The sequence below is a fragment of the Bacillus rossius genome (assembly GCF_032445375.1).
Source record: "Bacillus rossius redtenbacheri isolate Brsri chromosome 9 unlocalized genomic scaffold, Brsri_v3 Brsri_v3_scf9_1, whole genome shotgun sequence".
NCBI lineage: Eukaryota > Metazoa > Arthropoda > Insecta > Phasmatodea > Bacillidae > Bacillus > Bacillus rossius.
In genome coordinates, this window is record NW_026962012.1 from 3666776 (window position 1) to 3681094 (window position 14319).

Sequence of the window (14319 nt, forward strand, 5' to 3'; positions counted from 1 at the left end):
CATTATAACACACTCTCAAGATAAAACAAGGACAATAATATGCAAAAGAAAAAGAAAAATATGAATACAATGCAAATTAATGAATAAAAAAAATCTATTTGAACAATACAATCATCTGAATATGTAAGAAATAATAATTTTACTGGATATTTTGAATCTTCAATTCAAAGTATTCAAAGTTAAACTTTAAAGCAACTGTCTTTTTATTTGCTTTTTTTTATCCTGGTTGGATAAGAATTGTCATGTAAACAAACAACAAGACAAACACAAGGACTTGTAAACAATAACTGCGTTCGTTACTTTCGTTTCTTCAGATGTAGCGAAAAAACGAAGATATAGAATTATTGCTCGTCACGGCTTTAAAATGTTCTGCATGTTTCTTTGATTCAATATGCTGTCTACAGTCATCCCTTCCACCATGTGCAATCGAAAAGTCACACGTGCATACATTACAAAACCGTGGCGTTCCAAACATTTGAAAACGACAAGCATGGCCATTCTTTTGAATATTTAAGTCGAAAGTTCTGAAGACTTGCGTGTTTTTTTCCAGATACACATTATTCTGTCACACGCTTCATTTCTAAAACCGGCACTGAAGAACACAACACTATCGAAAAACATTAAAAAAAATTCACGTTTGTAGACACGACAAAAACACTATGATGAAAAAAATGGCTTTCAAGAAATAAATTAACACAACACAGGTTAGCCAAAGTATCGTACAAAAATTATCGTGATGTAAGTAGCCTTCAAACGATAAGTCCGAGAATATGTACTAGTTGTATCGTACAACGGACGTAATACCATCCCATTATTATTTGAAAACACGAGAATTAATTTACTTAATTCGACTATTCGACAGTACATCGTACATGCGCACAATTACTAGTTCCGTTATTTGTGCAACCAAGCGATGTATTCAAACTGCGTTCACGAAACAAGCACAGCAGAAACGGAATTTTCTCAGTTACCATGCAGCACAAAGCCTCGTTTCCGTAATAAACCAGCGATGTTCCGTAATTCGGGGTTGAAATTCGTAATAATTACGGAAAATCCGTAATGATGGCAGCTCTGTATATATAATGATGAATTCATACCTTTAATTAATATAAAGCAAATAATTACATTACACACTTGTATTTATGTTTAATCTGATATTGTGCTTGTATGCTAGATTGAAAAAAAATTATCATCACCATTCCCTTTTCATACACCATTTTTGTGCCCTCTGCTGAAAAGTGTATGATAAAGGTTCTACTGTATTAATTTGCATATAGGTATTTTGAAAACATGCCAAACCATTATTTTACGGAGTTTTTAATAATTCACAATAAAAACTTCTATTTTTATGAAATAATACTAATTTTAACTTACGTCTATTGCACTTACGAAACCACAGCCATAGAATATTGTGTGTTGGCCACAAAATAAAATAAAATAAAATAAAAAAATTGCCTGCGGGTTAACCAACTTTCGTATCCTCTAGGGTGTGTTCTATTGCATATCAGTACGTGGGGGAATGAGCAGAAAAACTGTGATACATGCCAGTGATAGTTCAATATTGGAACACAGTTTGGATCACTGCTGGTATTTATATATGCGTAGTGTGTTTATCTATGGTCATAGTCCGATGACGTTGTCTATTTTTAGTGATTCTTTAAAGCACTTATTTTCAAGACCCGTGAAAAGTGTCATATGGGTACTTTGGTTTGTGGTGTGGGAAGGTCTAGAAATAGTAGAAATAGGAAATACTTAGCTTACATTATATTATTGTTCATTTTTAAAAACCAATGAACAAATTGTCTTCTGTCAGAAGTATTAAATAAATGATATGTTATCATAAGGTAACTTTTTCATTAATTTTTATTATTTTTAGATTTTTATTATTAACATCAAACAAGCTATATAATTCTTAATTTGTCTGATCAGTGTTCAGTAGAGACCTGCAAAAGTCGCGGATTCATTGACCTCTAGGATAGACTCCACAGTCCTTTAAATACTCGCGGAAATGACACCTGTTCATTGGCTACTGACGCGTGTGACGTCTCAACTAGGCTGTCCGTAATTCGGCACTTTCTTGGTTTAGTGTTTCCCATTGGCCCACAGTTCCCCGGATAAAATGTGGGCCAATCGCAGAAGCGGTACGAAGGTATTTATAGTTGTTTTGATGCTAGCCTATCGCGAAAATAATCCGCAAATTTAGTGATCGGCCCAGCCCTAAAAATAAGAATCCTTTATACAATTTTCACATTTTACGGGAGGTCCAAACATTTAAAATGTGATCAGTATAGACTAATTATATTTTTATCACAATGCTTGTAATTTCTCAACATAATTACATTTTCTTTATTTAAAGCATTTTTCGCACAATTATAATGCAGTTTTACACATTTCTCTTGTCACCAGATCAAAATGGGTGGACTGTTTTCACGTATGGAAATCAACAAATGATAGCAAGTTTATGAGTGCTATTTTTGCAGTTACGATGCAAAAAAGCATCAGGAATAAGTAGTGCAAGCAAGAATGAGATCACATGGCCACGCGCAGAGAATGGGGGAAAATGGAGTTGAAGTACACAGGAAGAAAGCCCCAAGGAAACAAAGGAGGGGGGTGGGAAGAGCAGATAATTAAACTGGAGAGGATTGGAACAAGAATTAAGAAGGAATGGTAGAGGGACAGAGGAAGACAGATGCATTTTAATTTGCTGAGCTGGCCGCAGGCTGAAGCAGGAAATGGGCTATAAAAATAATACAAAAAATAAAATATGCCATCTAATAAATTTTGTTCAATGCAAATGTCCTTACATACCTTTAAGTTCAAAAGTAAATAAGCAGTTATAAGATACAGACTAAATAAACACAAGATCATGTATACTGAACAGTTATAGTGAAATGTTGTCTCAGTTGGTTCACGTCGCAATAGAGCATTGCACCGATCGGAAATAAGACACATTTTCTACGAGAACACCAGTTTACTAATGCAACATTTTATGTACACCAGTTATGGGCTCTCGAAAATAAGTTGACATAGACACAATAATATTTTAGACAAATTTCTTAAGTAAAAACTCCAGAAAACTTATTGAAAATTAAAGGCACAACAATTAATAACAAGATAAATAAAGTTAGCATTAATTTAACAAATTTGAAGTAACAATGCCAATAATACAGTATTATTTAAAGTAGTGCTCTTTTACAGCCACGTGAAAAGTATAAAAGAACGTCCCAGTTATAAATTTTTATAGCATCAACTATAGCATCGTTTTTTGTTTAAGGTCACAGTTAAATAGTAACTCAAACAGTTGTAGATAAGCACATGAGTTGGTACTGCTTTGCAGGGTATGTTGATTTTAATCAGCATGATTTAAATCATGTGATTTTTTTAAATCAGTGAATAAAATCAATTTATAATATGATAATATGAACGTTAATATTTCCTATACTGTATTGTTTAAACCAAGTAATCATGCCTACTTACATAAAAATTGACTGCTGCAAAGATAGAAGGAAAATTGAATAGTACTTAATTTCTTCTACAATGTATTTATAGTTACGTATTTTGAAACACTTGTTAAATATAGGTGGGCGGAATGTACCTTTAAATGCCACCTCATTTTCTCTCTTCTCTCCTCTACCTCATGTGTTTGTGTTGTGTGTGTGTCATATCTCCTTAACAGGTTTGTCTTCCAACAATGTCAAATGCTATTTTTAGAACTGTAGGAAGGAAATTTTAAGTTCTTTGGTATGTCTGGTTTGGTTCAGCCAACATTAAGAAATCGACTGGGTACAGAAAAAGCTGCAAAACTTGTATTTTTGTTTAAAATTTTAAATAAGTAATATTTTATGTAGAAGTTTTACTTTGAATACTCTCATATGTGTGCAATTCTGAGAAGAAAAAAAGGAAATTGTGGTTTTGGTTTCAATTACTTTATTTAGAACAATTGGACTATAATACTATAAGGGATGACAGAAGTGACAAAGTTACATTTAAATATGATATATTTTCAATGATGTAGTTATTTTCTATAAGACATCATCTTTTACTAATGTTAACTATGTTACTGTACTAAAAATTTTCATAAAGTGACATCATTAATGTTTCCTTAAAACATTATGCAATGTAAAATGTGGTTATTTCAAAGAAAGAAAATTAGGCTAGTTGTCTTTACAAAATGTATTAATCTGTTATTAATTGTACTAGAGCAAAGTCAAGTCATGAAAACAGTCATGAAAATGTACTGTATATTACACAGATTACAATTTTTTTATATTTTAATCCAAAAAAATCGTATTTTAATCAAAAAACCCAATTGTAATCCAAAAAATCTGATTTTTTTAAAAAAAAAAAAATCAGGATTTTTTCATACCCTGCTGCTTTGTTATTTTATCCCTTGCAGCACCACCTACACAAAATGGCGACTCCTGAGCGAAAAGCAATTTGCTAAGAGCAAACTTGCATTTCAGGATGAAACCTCTTTGTACGAGAGTGGTTGAACGTCAAAGTCCCTGACCGTTTGATTGGTTGTAATGGTCAAGAGAACAGAGCTCTTTTTCGCTGGTCTGCACGTTCACCTGACAACGCCATGCAATTTTTTCCTTTAGAGCCTTATAAAAGATTGTGCCTATGTTCTGCAGTTACCTAATGATTTTCCAGAGTTGGAGACATAGAATTGAAGAGGCTTCCATTACTCCGGACTTGTTAACCAAAGTGTGGGAAGAATTGGACGGACTTTCAGTTGTATGTGTGCCGTACAACTAAAGGTGCACATATTGAAAAACTAGGTTAGTTTACCTTCAATTAGAAATATTATTTTTGCAAATAGTATAAATTAAATTAATACAATACACCACTGAAACTAGAACGTTCTTTTAAGGACATCCTGTATTTCTGCATGCACACAAAGGCAATGGCAGTTGTGTAGCCTAACCACAATGCAACAAATTAAATTATCAAAAATAAAATCAGAAAACAATAGTAAACCCCTTCCTTAATAGCTATTCTCTTAATTCCATATTCACTATAGCCCTAATTAGATAAAACATTGGCTATTGTCACGGTCTGAAAATTTTATTACTTTTTTTTCTTAAATTTATTTTACTTTTGTATCTCGTTAGGTTAACGTTTTGGTGTACGTGCGCGTTTCCAGGCTCGGCCGGTTGATTTCGACACGCGGGTATTGGAATATAGGTTGCTGTGATAGAATTTTGCAGGCACCGCGGGCTTTTGCGAGGCTGCGTGGTTTGTTTCTCGCGGGTCGCTGGCCAGGGCCCGCCGAGAGGTTGCAACACGTCGTTCCAGAAAAACCCGCTGTGTAATGTCGATTTTGTTTGCCTCTGTCATTTTCGGCTTCGTGTATTCGTTTCGAGGACTCTGTCCTGATTAGTGTTGCCATCTTGCGTCCGAGTTTGGAAACGTAGACAAAAACAATCCGACAGCGCGAGAGGGGGAGGGAGAGCTCGCTCGCGCCTGCGCAGAAGGAATTGTCAACTTCGCTTGTTTTTGTTTTTCCTTGCGGGAAGGAGGGACAGCCATTTTCCCAGTGGCTAAGTTTTCCCGGTGTTCGTGTTTTTTTCGGAGTGGCCTAGTTTTGTAGTTAAAACCTCCTTCCAGGGAGGGACCTAGGCTTTTTGCCTGGGGACCTCTCTGGAAGCCGGGTCCACGTCGGTTTGAAACAACTTTTCTCCGTCTCAAGTCAGAGAGTAAGTGGTTAGCCATGGCTCGTCCGCCACGGTCATTTCTCGGGCGGTCTTCGTCCCGATTCTAAATTCAATGTAACTTAGTTTTTAGTCTTATCTTGTATTTTTTTTTTATGATTTAAATGTAAACAGGCACGGTACCAGGTTGATGTGAGCAGATATGTGCTGGGTTGTAGCACAATTAATCTAAGTGGGTGCTAATGGCTAGAGGGCAGCCATGTTGTGTAGTATAGCGTGCTGTGTACGCTAACGTAATTAGAATCATTGTGACTAAATCTTTAATCTCTTTGTTAAATTATTTTTTATTAATTATTTTGTTATCCTATTTATTATTAATTTATTTGTTAAACATTTTTCAGAGTTTAATTATTGTTATCCTAGTAAATAAAATCTGTGCTTGAATGAATTAATAATGTTTCTTTTCAGTGCATAAATCGTTCCCTACACTCCCTGTATGGGGAGAAGACTTGATCTCGAGTACCGCGACTCTACCTAACTACCCCCCCCCCCCCCCCAATGTTATAGGTTATTTATTGTTTTGTGTATAGGTGTACGCGGGACGTCTGACGGAGCCACGTCACAATATTATGCAGAAGTATCTCGACGACGCTAGTGTGTTCAGTCAATGTTTACATTACACCATCCTGCAAATTAGCAGCAGATTTGATAAGCGTTCACGGCTAGTTTACGTCGCACTATCCAAGAAGTCTCGTACACACACATTTAGGCTGGTATTTATAGTCGCATCTTGAGCAATGTCTTGAGACCGTCTTGACGAAGACGGTCTTGTTTCTCAAGGCAGCGATTTCAATCTCCATGTTTCATAGTCCGCGAACAAGACGAGCGTCATGAAGACTGCATGCTCAAGCAAGAGCTTGTTTGCCGTACTTATGGCTTGATGAAGCACTTACTTGAGACAGCCGAAAAGACACGATCATACATGAACTTTGCCGATTGAACTGTTTTCGTTAAATATTCTGGTACTATTCACACCAAGCACTGAAACCCCAGAATTTGAGGCTATTTATAGTAACAAGATTTAGTGAGTATATATCACTACATTCGAAGTGCGTTTGTACGTTGATGTGAGGAATTCGTTTATTGTTTTAATACTCTTGAATCACACTTGGAAAAATTGATGTTTTGCGACCACAAATATGCATACCTTCTAGTACATCTTAGCTTGTGTCACTTGAGATTAATGAAATAAATAACTTTATAGACTTTTGCCTTTCCTGTGCAAGTTTAACATTAATAAATTATGTATCTAACGATTTAATAATACCCTTTTAAAAAATAAAAAAATTAAGTTAGCATCTTCAGAACTGTTGATACTGAATTACTACTTGTTTAAAAGCTACCTGTCTTTACATAATTATCAAAAAATATTTCAGGTAGTGAAAAACTTTTTTTTTTTTGAGAAAATGTTACTCTGCTTCAGCTTCAGGATAAGGTACAGTAAATGTTAGTTTAATAAAAATATCATATTTAACTACACAGTAAAAGAAAGTTTTTAATTTAAGTAAGAAAAATGTATGTTTAGAATTATAACAATAAGTTTGAACGAATCTGATAAGGGTACATAGTAAGGAACTTAAATTTTTGTAAACCCCTTTATAAAGTGTTTGTTCATCAATAATATAAGACATTAATTTCCTCATATAATAGGTTAATTTTTCTTGTTCAAGTTACTTGTGATTCTATAATTTAATCGCATTATAAGTAAAATATATAGACTACAGTATGTCTCAAAGCCTACTGCGTATGAAATAACCAAATCATTAAATTGAGCTATGTATTTAAATATATTATAACAATTAGATTTTAAAACTTAATCTAATAAAATTTCTCTTAAAGCTATATTTGCATTTTTCATTTACTGTAACTATAAAAAAAAATATTGTCAGTGCCAGGATTTGAACCACATTCGCATTGTTTTCTCAATATACGGACTTGAAACCCATCTCCCTAACCATTACACTACAGAACCTCTAACGAGTTTTTGTGGAAAATTATGGTATATCTAAATTGTAATGCCACTTTTTCTTAAATTATTTTTAATGTATTTTGGGTGTCACGAATGTAGAATTAAATTTTCTGATTGTGATATGTACCATCAACCATCATTAAACGCATCGTTTTCCACATCCATTGTACTCGTTCTGTAATCGATACGTAAATAAACGTCTGTTTAGCACTTGAAAATGTAACCACTGGTCACAAACAAACACTAAACTCATTTAAAATACATATAAAATTGCTTCAGCACTTCATACAGGATTTATTTAAGTTTAAAAAAACGAGGTTCACGAGAATCCGCCATTTTATACATTGCGATCAGAACAAGCAATTGCTTGAGACATGCCTGCAGTGGTCTTGGCAAAGACGATCTTATTCGTGTTCTTAAGCACGGTCTCAGCGACTATGAAACATGCTTCTACGATGGTGTTCTCAAGCAACGACTATGAGACAGGAGAATGCCCTCTCATAAATAAGAAATATGTGACTATCATAAGATGGTCTTCATCAAGATTGTCTTGTTTGCGATCACTTGAGATCATCTCAAGCAACCTCTATGGCACACAAATGTTAAATAAGAATGCATATAAGAATTTCTTGACGAAGGAATTGCTCAAGACGTGAATATAAATACCGCCCTTAGTACACAAGTGCCAGATATTACATAAACAGGTTCTTACCTAAATAAACATTTATCTCTTTTGATCTAATAACATTATTATTTTGTACCTCAGAAATGTTGTTAGCAATAGTAAGTAAATTTTGTTCAGCACCATTCAGGAAAGAATAACAGCGTTACTTTGAGAGGTGGGTGTATTACTAAAACAAGGCATTTCATAGGCAGATCAACACAATCCAGCACCTTTGGTGCTTACAACTAAAACCAACCAAAAACCTCTGTAGTTAGCCACAGAATCACATTCAAGCATTGGCAAAACTTTCTTTGTTCGTCCTACATGTTGCTAGTATTTCAAAGTAATCATAGCATTAACAACTATTTCTTTGGTACACTAGTTAGTATTTTGAAATCTTAAGACTACTAAATCCAAATATTTTTACCTGATAATCTTCACGTTTAACAAAAGGCACATCCATATTATGAGTTGAAGGGCAAATATCTTCATACTTCTTGGCAGAGAAGATATCTATTCCAACAAGGTGAACTTTGGCATGTCCATGCTTGCCGGTCTTAGAGGTAGACATTTCCACAATTTTGCATGGGCGGGACTGAAAGAAAAACAGTAACTCTTCAAGCAAAATACTGACACAACTAGTTAAAGTGTTATTCTAATTTGCCTTAAGAAGCTAATTACTGTTTATGTATATGATTACCTATAAAATGTCAGAATCAAAGTTCACTGACATTTCTAGGTTCTCTCCATGAGTAGATATGAAAGCCTCCTTTTTAAAATTAAATACTGTCAATATTACATACAACTGTGTTCTGGCACATTAGTTGACTTATAGCAGTTCAAAACCACATATGAAGGAAAACTGCAGTCAGCCCATTTGCAGCTTGACAAAAACGGTTATAAAATGTATTAATAAAAAAAGTAAATATTACATTCCTACATGAAAATTATTATAAACAATAAATGTGCCAGTTGAGCCAAAGATTTCGCTTCAGGGTCATTCCATGCCAATTCATCCAAAAATTTGTACGTATGTACAGGTTATGATAAGTATTATATTGGTTAGTGGTTAGTGCTTGAAAAAGAAAATGGAGATGCAATGATTAAGTTTATGCATCCTCACTGGCCAGCTAATTATTTTACTGGCCAGAACATTGAAATTATGGCCAGGAAGATACATGTTGGGTGCCATTAGTCAACATTTTGCACTGTTGATGTCACGGAACTTGACTCGGGTTGGAAGGATGCATTATAAACTAATATCCATGAGTGAGAAAAAATTACATCAAAATGGTAAAAATGGAATCAGCTTCTTATAGATTACATTGATGAACTTAAAGTAGGCCTACTTCAGGTACATACAACACTAATATTTTAAATAAATAAAAAAATAAAAAAAATAAAAAAAAAGCAATTTTCATGAGCACAGCTTGCAAGACTAACTTCGACTACTGTAATTCTGTAATTTTATTTATATAAACTTATGTAATGTATGTATGTACAGTTAACAAAAATTCTATCCACGAAAACATTTCTTTAGATGGGGGAGAGTGAGAAGGTAAAAATTCACAATTTTGTAGCAAATTTTGTGCTCTTTCTAATGGTACCAAGCCCAAGATTGTAAAGATTATACTTGAGCCAATATTCCAAAAATGATAAATATGGGCTCCTATATTTGCCTGAAGATACCATGTTCCAAATCTGAGATGGTGGGTGCATACCCCTGGATGATCTGGCATGGCTTGATTTATTACACACATTTCCCTAAACACTTGCAGGCCAGCATATGCTCCACGTGGGGCAAAATCAGACGGGAGATGGCTTGGCCCCATAAGGCGAGGGGCGGAGGTGTTGGTGTGAAGGCTATGTCGAGAGGCCGAGGCTACCCATCCCAACATCGGCACCACCCAAACCTAGTCCATTCAGCCAATGAGAAATAAGTATGGTAACATTAAAACTACACAAGTGAATTTTTTGTTATAAAGTTTGAAATAATTTACAAGTTTTTACCTCAGAAGCCCTTCCAATTTAAAAATACATTTATTTCTCATTCGAGAATTAATATTAAAAAAAAAATTCTTCAAATGAATGAAACTATGCATTAAGATGATAAATATTCACAAGTACTGTGGAAGAGAATGAAAAATTTTATGGCTCCCTTCACCTCTCCACCTAAAATACTTTACCTGCTGTGGTTCAATGTACATATTCAAAACAAACCTAGTTATGAAACTTGTAGACAAGAATAAGTACCTTGAGCATAACGAAACCGTTCTTACGAAGAGCAGAACATTGCATGGGGTAGGTGTCGGAAGCACCAGAGTCTCCGGTCTCAAAGTGAGTATCCTCAATGTCAGCCATTTTGGAAGAACGTAGTTTGAAATAAAGGTCTGAAAACAAAAACAAAATTTTTTTTTAACTTGCTGGAAAAATTCATATACATCAAAACACAGCACATTATTAATAATAAAATAGGTTTTACTAGCATTATTAAACAGAAGTGTACAAATAGTTAACATTATTAAAAGTAACAATACTTATGGATATTTGTACCCAGAATAAAGAATTCCAAAAATTTATCAGACTATAATTATTACTTTAAACACACAGACATAATTATATTAAACACATGCACATACATATTATAACTGTAAATGCTATAGTTTCAACTAATTTAATTTTAAATGTCTGTGCACTTCACTAGAAAACACTTTTCTCACAAAAACTAGCTAACTCAATATCAAACAAATGTGTTTTTTTGTTTGCCTAAATTAAGTCTTGTTCTTATCACTACAGACAGGTAACCAATTAATGAAAGAAATAATATTAAACGGCTCATTGAAACCTGACAAGTGACATAACCCACTGCTAAAGCCCTCAGCTGTTGGTGGCATGCAAAATTAAAAAAAAAAAAAATAACAAAAGAACGCACTGGTGAAAAAATTGTTAACAACTTCCAAAAACCCAACGGCCCAAGGCAACATCCACCATTGCTCACTTGCAAATAAAAACAAATTGCCTTTCAACCCAGAATACCTTAGTGAGAGGTTATTGATGTGACCACCCAGCAACCATGAGATGGGTTTGTTTCCTCACTCTTGCACGAGCTAATTTTCCCGATACTTCTGTCCCATCTAACATTTTCACCCAGTCTGACAAAATACACAAAAATAATACAATACTAATCACTGTTACGAACGCGGGAGGGAAGGCTTCAAGGCTTGGCGGCCCTGTTCGGTCACCTACAGCAAGCACATACTTTTGGGGATTAGGGCGACACAACCTCGCCACCTGGGCCTGGGGATTCAGCAGGCTTACTGATACCGCTGCATAGTGTGGCGTGAATAACGCATTGCTGTCCTGGATGCTTTGAGCGCCGGGTCGACCCGGGATGATGCACGCAGTTCCAGAAAGACGGCCAATCGGTATAAAAGTGGTGACGCTGGCCTCCGCAGGAGTTCCAATAGGTGAACTACGTGAAGTGCGAGTTCGGCAAGCGGGGCGACAGAAACCCCCGCACGCGCACGCTTGTGTGTGAGAGAGTGGCACGAGACTGTGCAGACAGGTGCAAACCACTGTTGAACCTAGCTCCAGGAGTGACAATTGTGGACTTCAAATACTTACTGATTTGTAAACAGACATCGTGGTGATTTAATTGAAACTTAACTCCAATGAAAAATACAAAACCTATAAAATATTGAATTCAATTAAAGTTATTTATTGAACAGTAAGTTGCATTTAATGTAAAAATAATAATTGGAAAAAGTTTACTTCTATCTTGCAACTGCAATTAGTTTACTGATTTTTCAAACACAAAAAAACTTAGATTAATTTTATTTGGGTCTGAATAATTAGACATGCTTTTTACAAATCATTATATTATAAAAGTGCATCCATCATATATCCTGTCAAAATGTCAACTTGGAAAAATTAGTATCATGGAACATTTAAATGTTCAGTTGCTTATCATTTTTAATTAACAGATTTCATAAAAAATAAAAACACCAAAATCTGTTTTAAAAATGAAATAGGCCTTATAGTTAAACCATAAAATATTGTCTATATCAATTATTGATTTTGATCAGGCTCAAGACTTTAGATGTTTGATTCCACTTCAAATTAATACACAGTTGTATCTCTCATGTTTAATTATGAATAGCACATGAATTAACTATGTATTAAAATATGTTCTACTAGCTGCGCCCCGCGGTTTCACCTAAAGTTTATAACAGTTAAATTTAACTAAAAATATCGGTCAAGAGCGAGTCACTTGCGCACCAAAAGTGATCCGTACCACCACACTATGCATCGCTTACCTTGAGTCTGACTCGCACTTAACCACATTTTATTATTTGTTGTACTTTAGAGTTTTGACTATTATCACACTAAGATTAGCTGTTGCATATATTACAGTCTTTCATGATAAAACTAATAAAAAAAATAAATCCCCCCTTAGACGAAAAAAATTCAGTTATCAAAACAGCTTTATTGGAAGACTTTTCTCACACATTGTCAAGTGATACTAATGTTTCTGTATGAGACAGGGCCTCAACACAGGGTTAAAAGACTTAATAATTTCGGGGTGTTTTGAGAACCAAATATTTACTGCAATACACCTCTGTAAACAATTTTTTGAGATTAATTTTTTTAGTTTCTGCATACATGTAGATATTTTTGGCTCTCGATACACATGAGAAGCCCACATATAATCTGTCTGTGCAATAAACATGGGGTGCCTAGATGTATTCCTGCCACTTTTAGTGTTTGCCCTTGACTTTTGTTAAAAGTAATTGAAAATGCACTTTCAAAGATAACTGTCAGCATTTGAACTGGAAAGGTAAATTTGTAGGGATAACGGGAATACGTAGTCTCAATGCCATTTCTGCTTTGGCTTTTCCGGTGATAATGGTGGCCTGCACAATATGACTATTCAGCTCTGATGCATAACCTAGTGCCATTGCACAACCTTGGTGCTTCCAGGTTACACATCAGTATGACAGGCACACCGACCTTTAGCTCCAGCTTATGGGATGGCACCCCTGATAACTATAATGAGTTTAAAAACTTAAGAGGGTATGTAGTTGCATTATCATTTGTCATAACTGTGTCAATAGATGTGTAGATGGTCTCTTCACCAGGTACTTGATCAAAATTTTTCTTATTGATACCCTTACATATATTAAGTGATAGTACTAACCCTGTAGGAACCTTCTTATTTTCCTGGATGAAGGTATTTAGTTTGTTAAAACGGGTATGAATGAATTTCTACATCAAATGTTAGGCAGTCGTGTTTTAACGACGATCATCCCACAGAACAGCCAAATTTTCGGGATAAAAAGTAGCATATGTGCTAACACAGCGTGAAGAAGTAACAAACACACACACTCGCAAAACTTTCACAAACCTTAGGCAAGTCGTGACGGACGCAACTAACGATAGCGCGTTGAAAATAAAAGGCAATGCCATCTATTGACTAAGTTCAGATATAAGCTGTTATTAGTGCCATTAGTTTGCTAGCCGCCGCAAGCTCCACTAAGCAGATGGGTCCCACAAAGGATAAGGATAGGAAGTTTCCAAATATTACTATATGTTTGATCGTGTAGCGGACATAGAGAAGTGTCACACTCACTGTTTGTATATCTATGACCTATGATAGTTTTTAACTCTAATAGGGATGAATTTCATACATCAAGGAGTAACAAACATACACACAAACTTTTCTTTATAATATTAGGAATTTAATACATTAAATTACTGTATAGTATTAAAATTACTGATTGTAATTGTATTTAAACATTTTCCCGTGTTTCCCACGGGGTTTAAGACACCTATTTCATTCTCAGAGTTTTCCAGATTTCCCCAGTCTGCAGGAACTCTGATAGACTACCCTATCCCCCTGAACAAATAACTTCAGGATAACTGGTTAGAATTAACCATCCATGGCATAAATATAAAGGAACATGTGAGCACAT

General features: G+C 34.9%; 1 protein-coding gene across 3 annotated transcripts in view; it reads right to left on the reverse strand.

Annotated features, from left to right (window-relative positions):
• Nucleotides 1-14319, reverse strand: part of LOC134542729 (eukaryotic translation initiation factor 5A) — a 48247-nt gene that overhangs the window by 13358 nt on the left and 20570 nt on the right. For all 3 annotated transcript variants that reach the window (XM_063387221.1, XM_063387222.1, XM_063387223.1), the window contains exons 2-3: nucleotides 10601-10737; nucleotides 8775-8942 (exon numbers count right to left, since the gene is read on the reverse strand). In XM_063387221.1, coding sequence (XP_063243291.1) covers nucleotides 8775-8942; nucleotides 10601-10708 — 276 coding nt within the window. In that variant the 5' untranslated portion in view covers nucleotides 10709-10737. The remainder of the gene's footprint in view (nucleotides 1-8774; nucleotides 8943-10600; nucleotides 10738-14319) is intronic.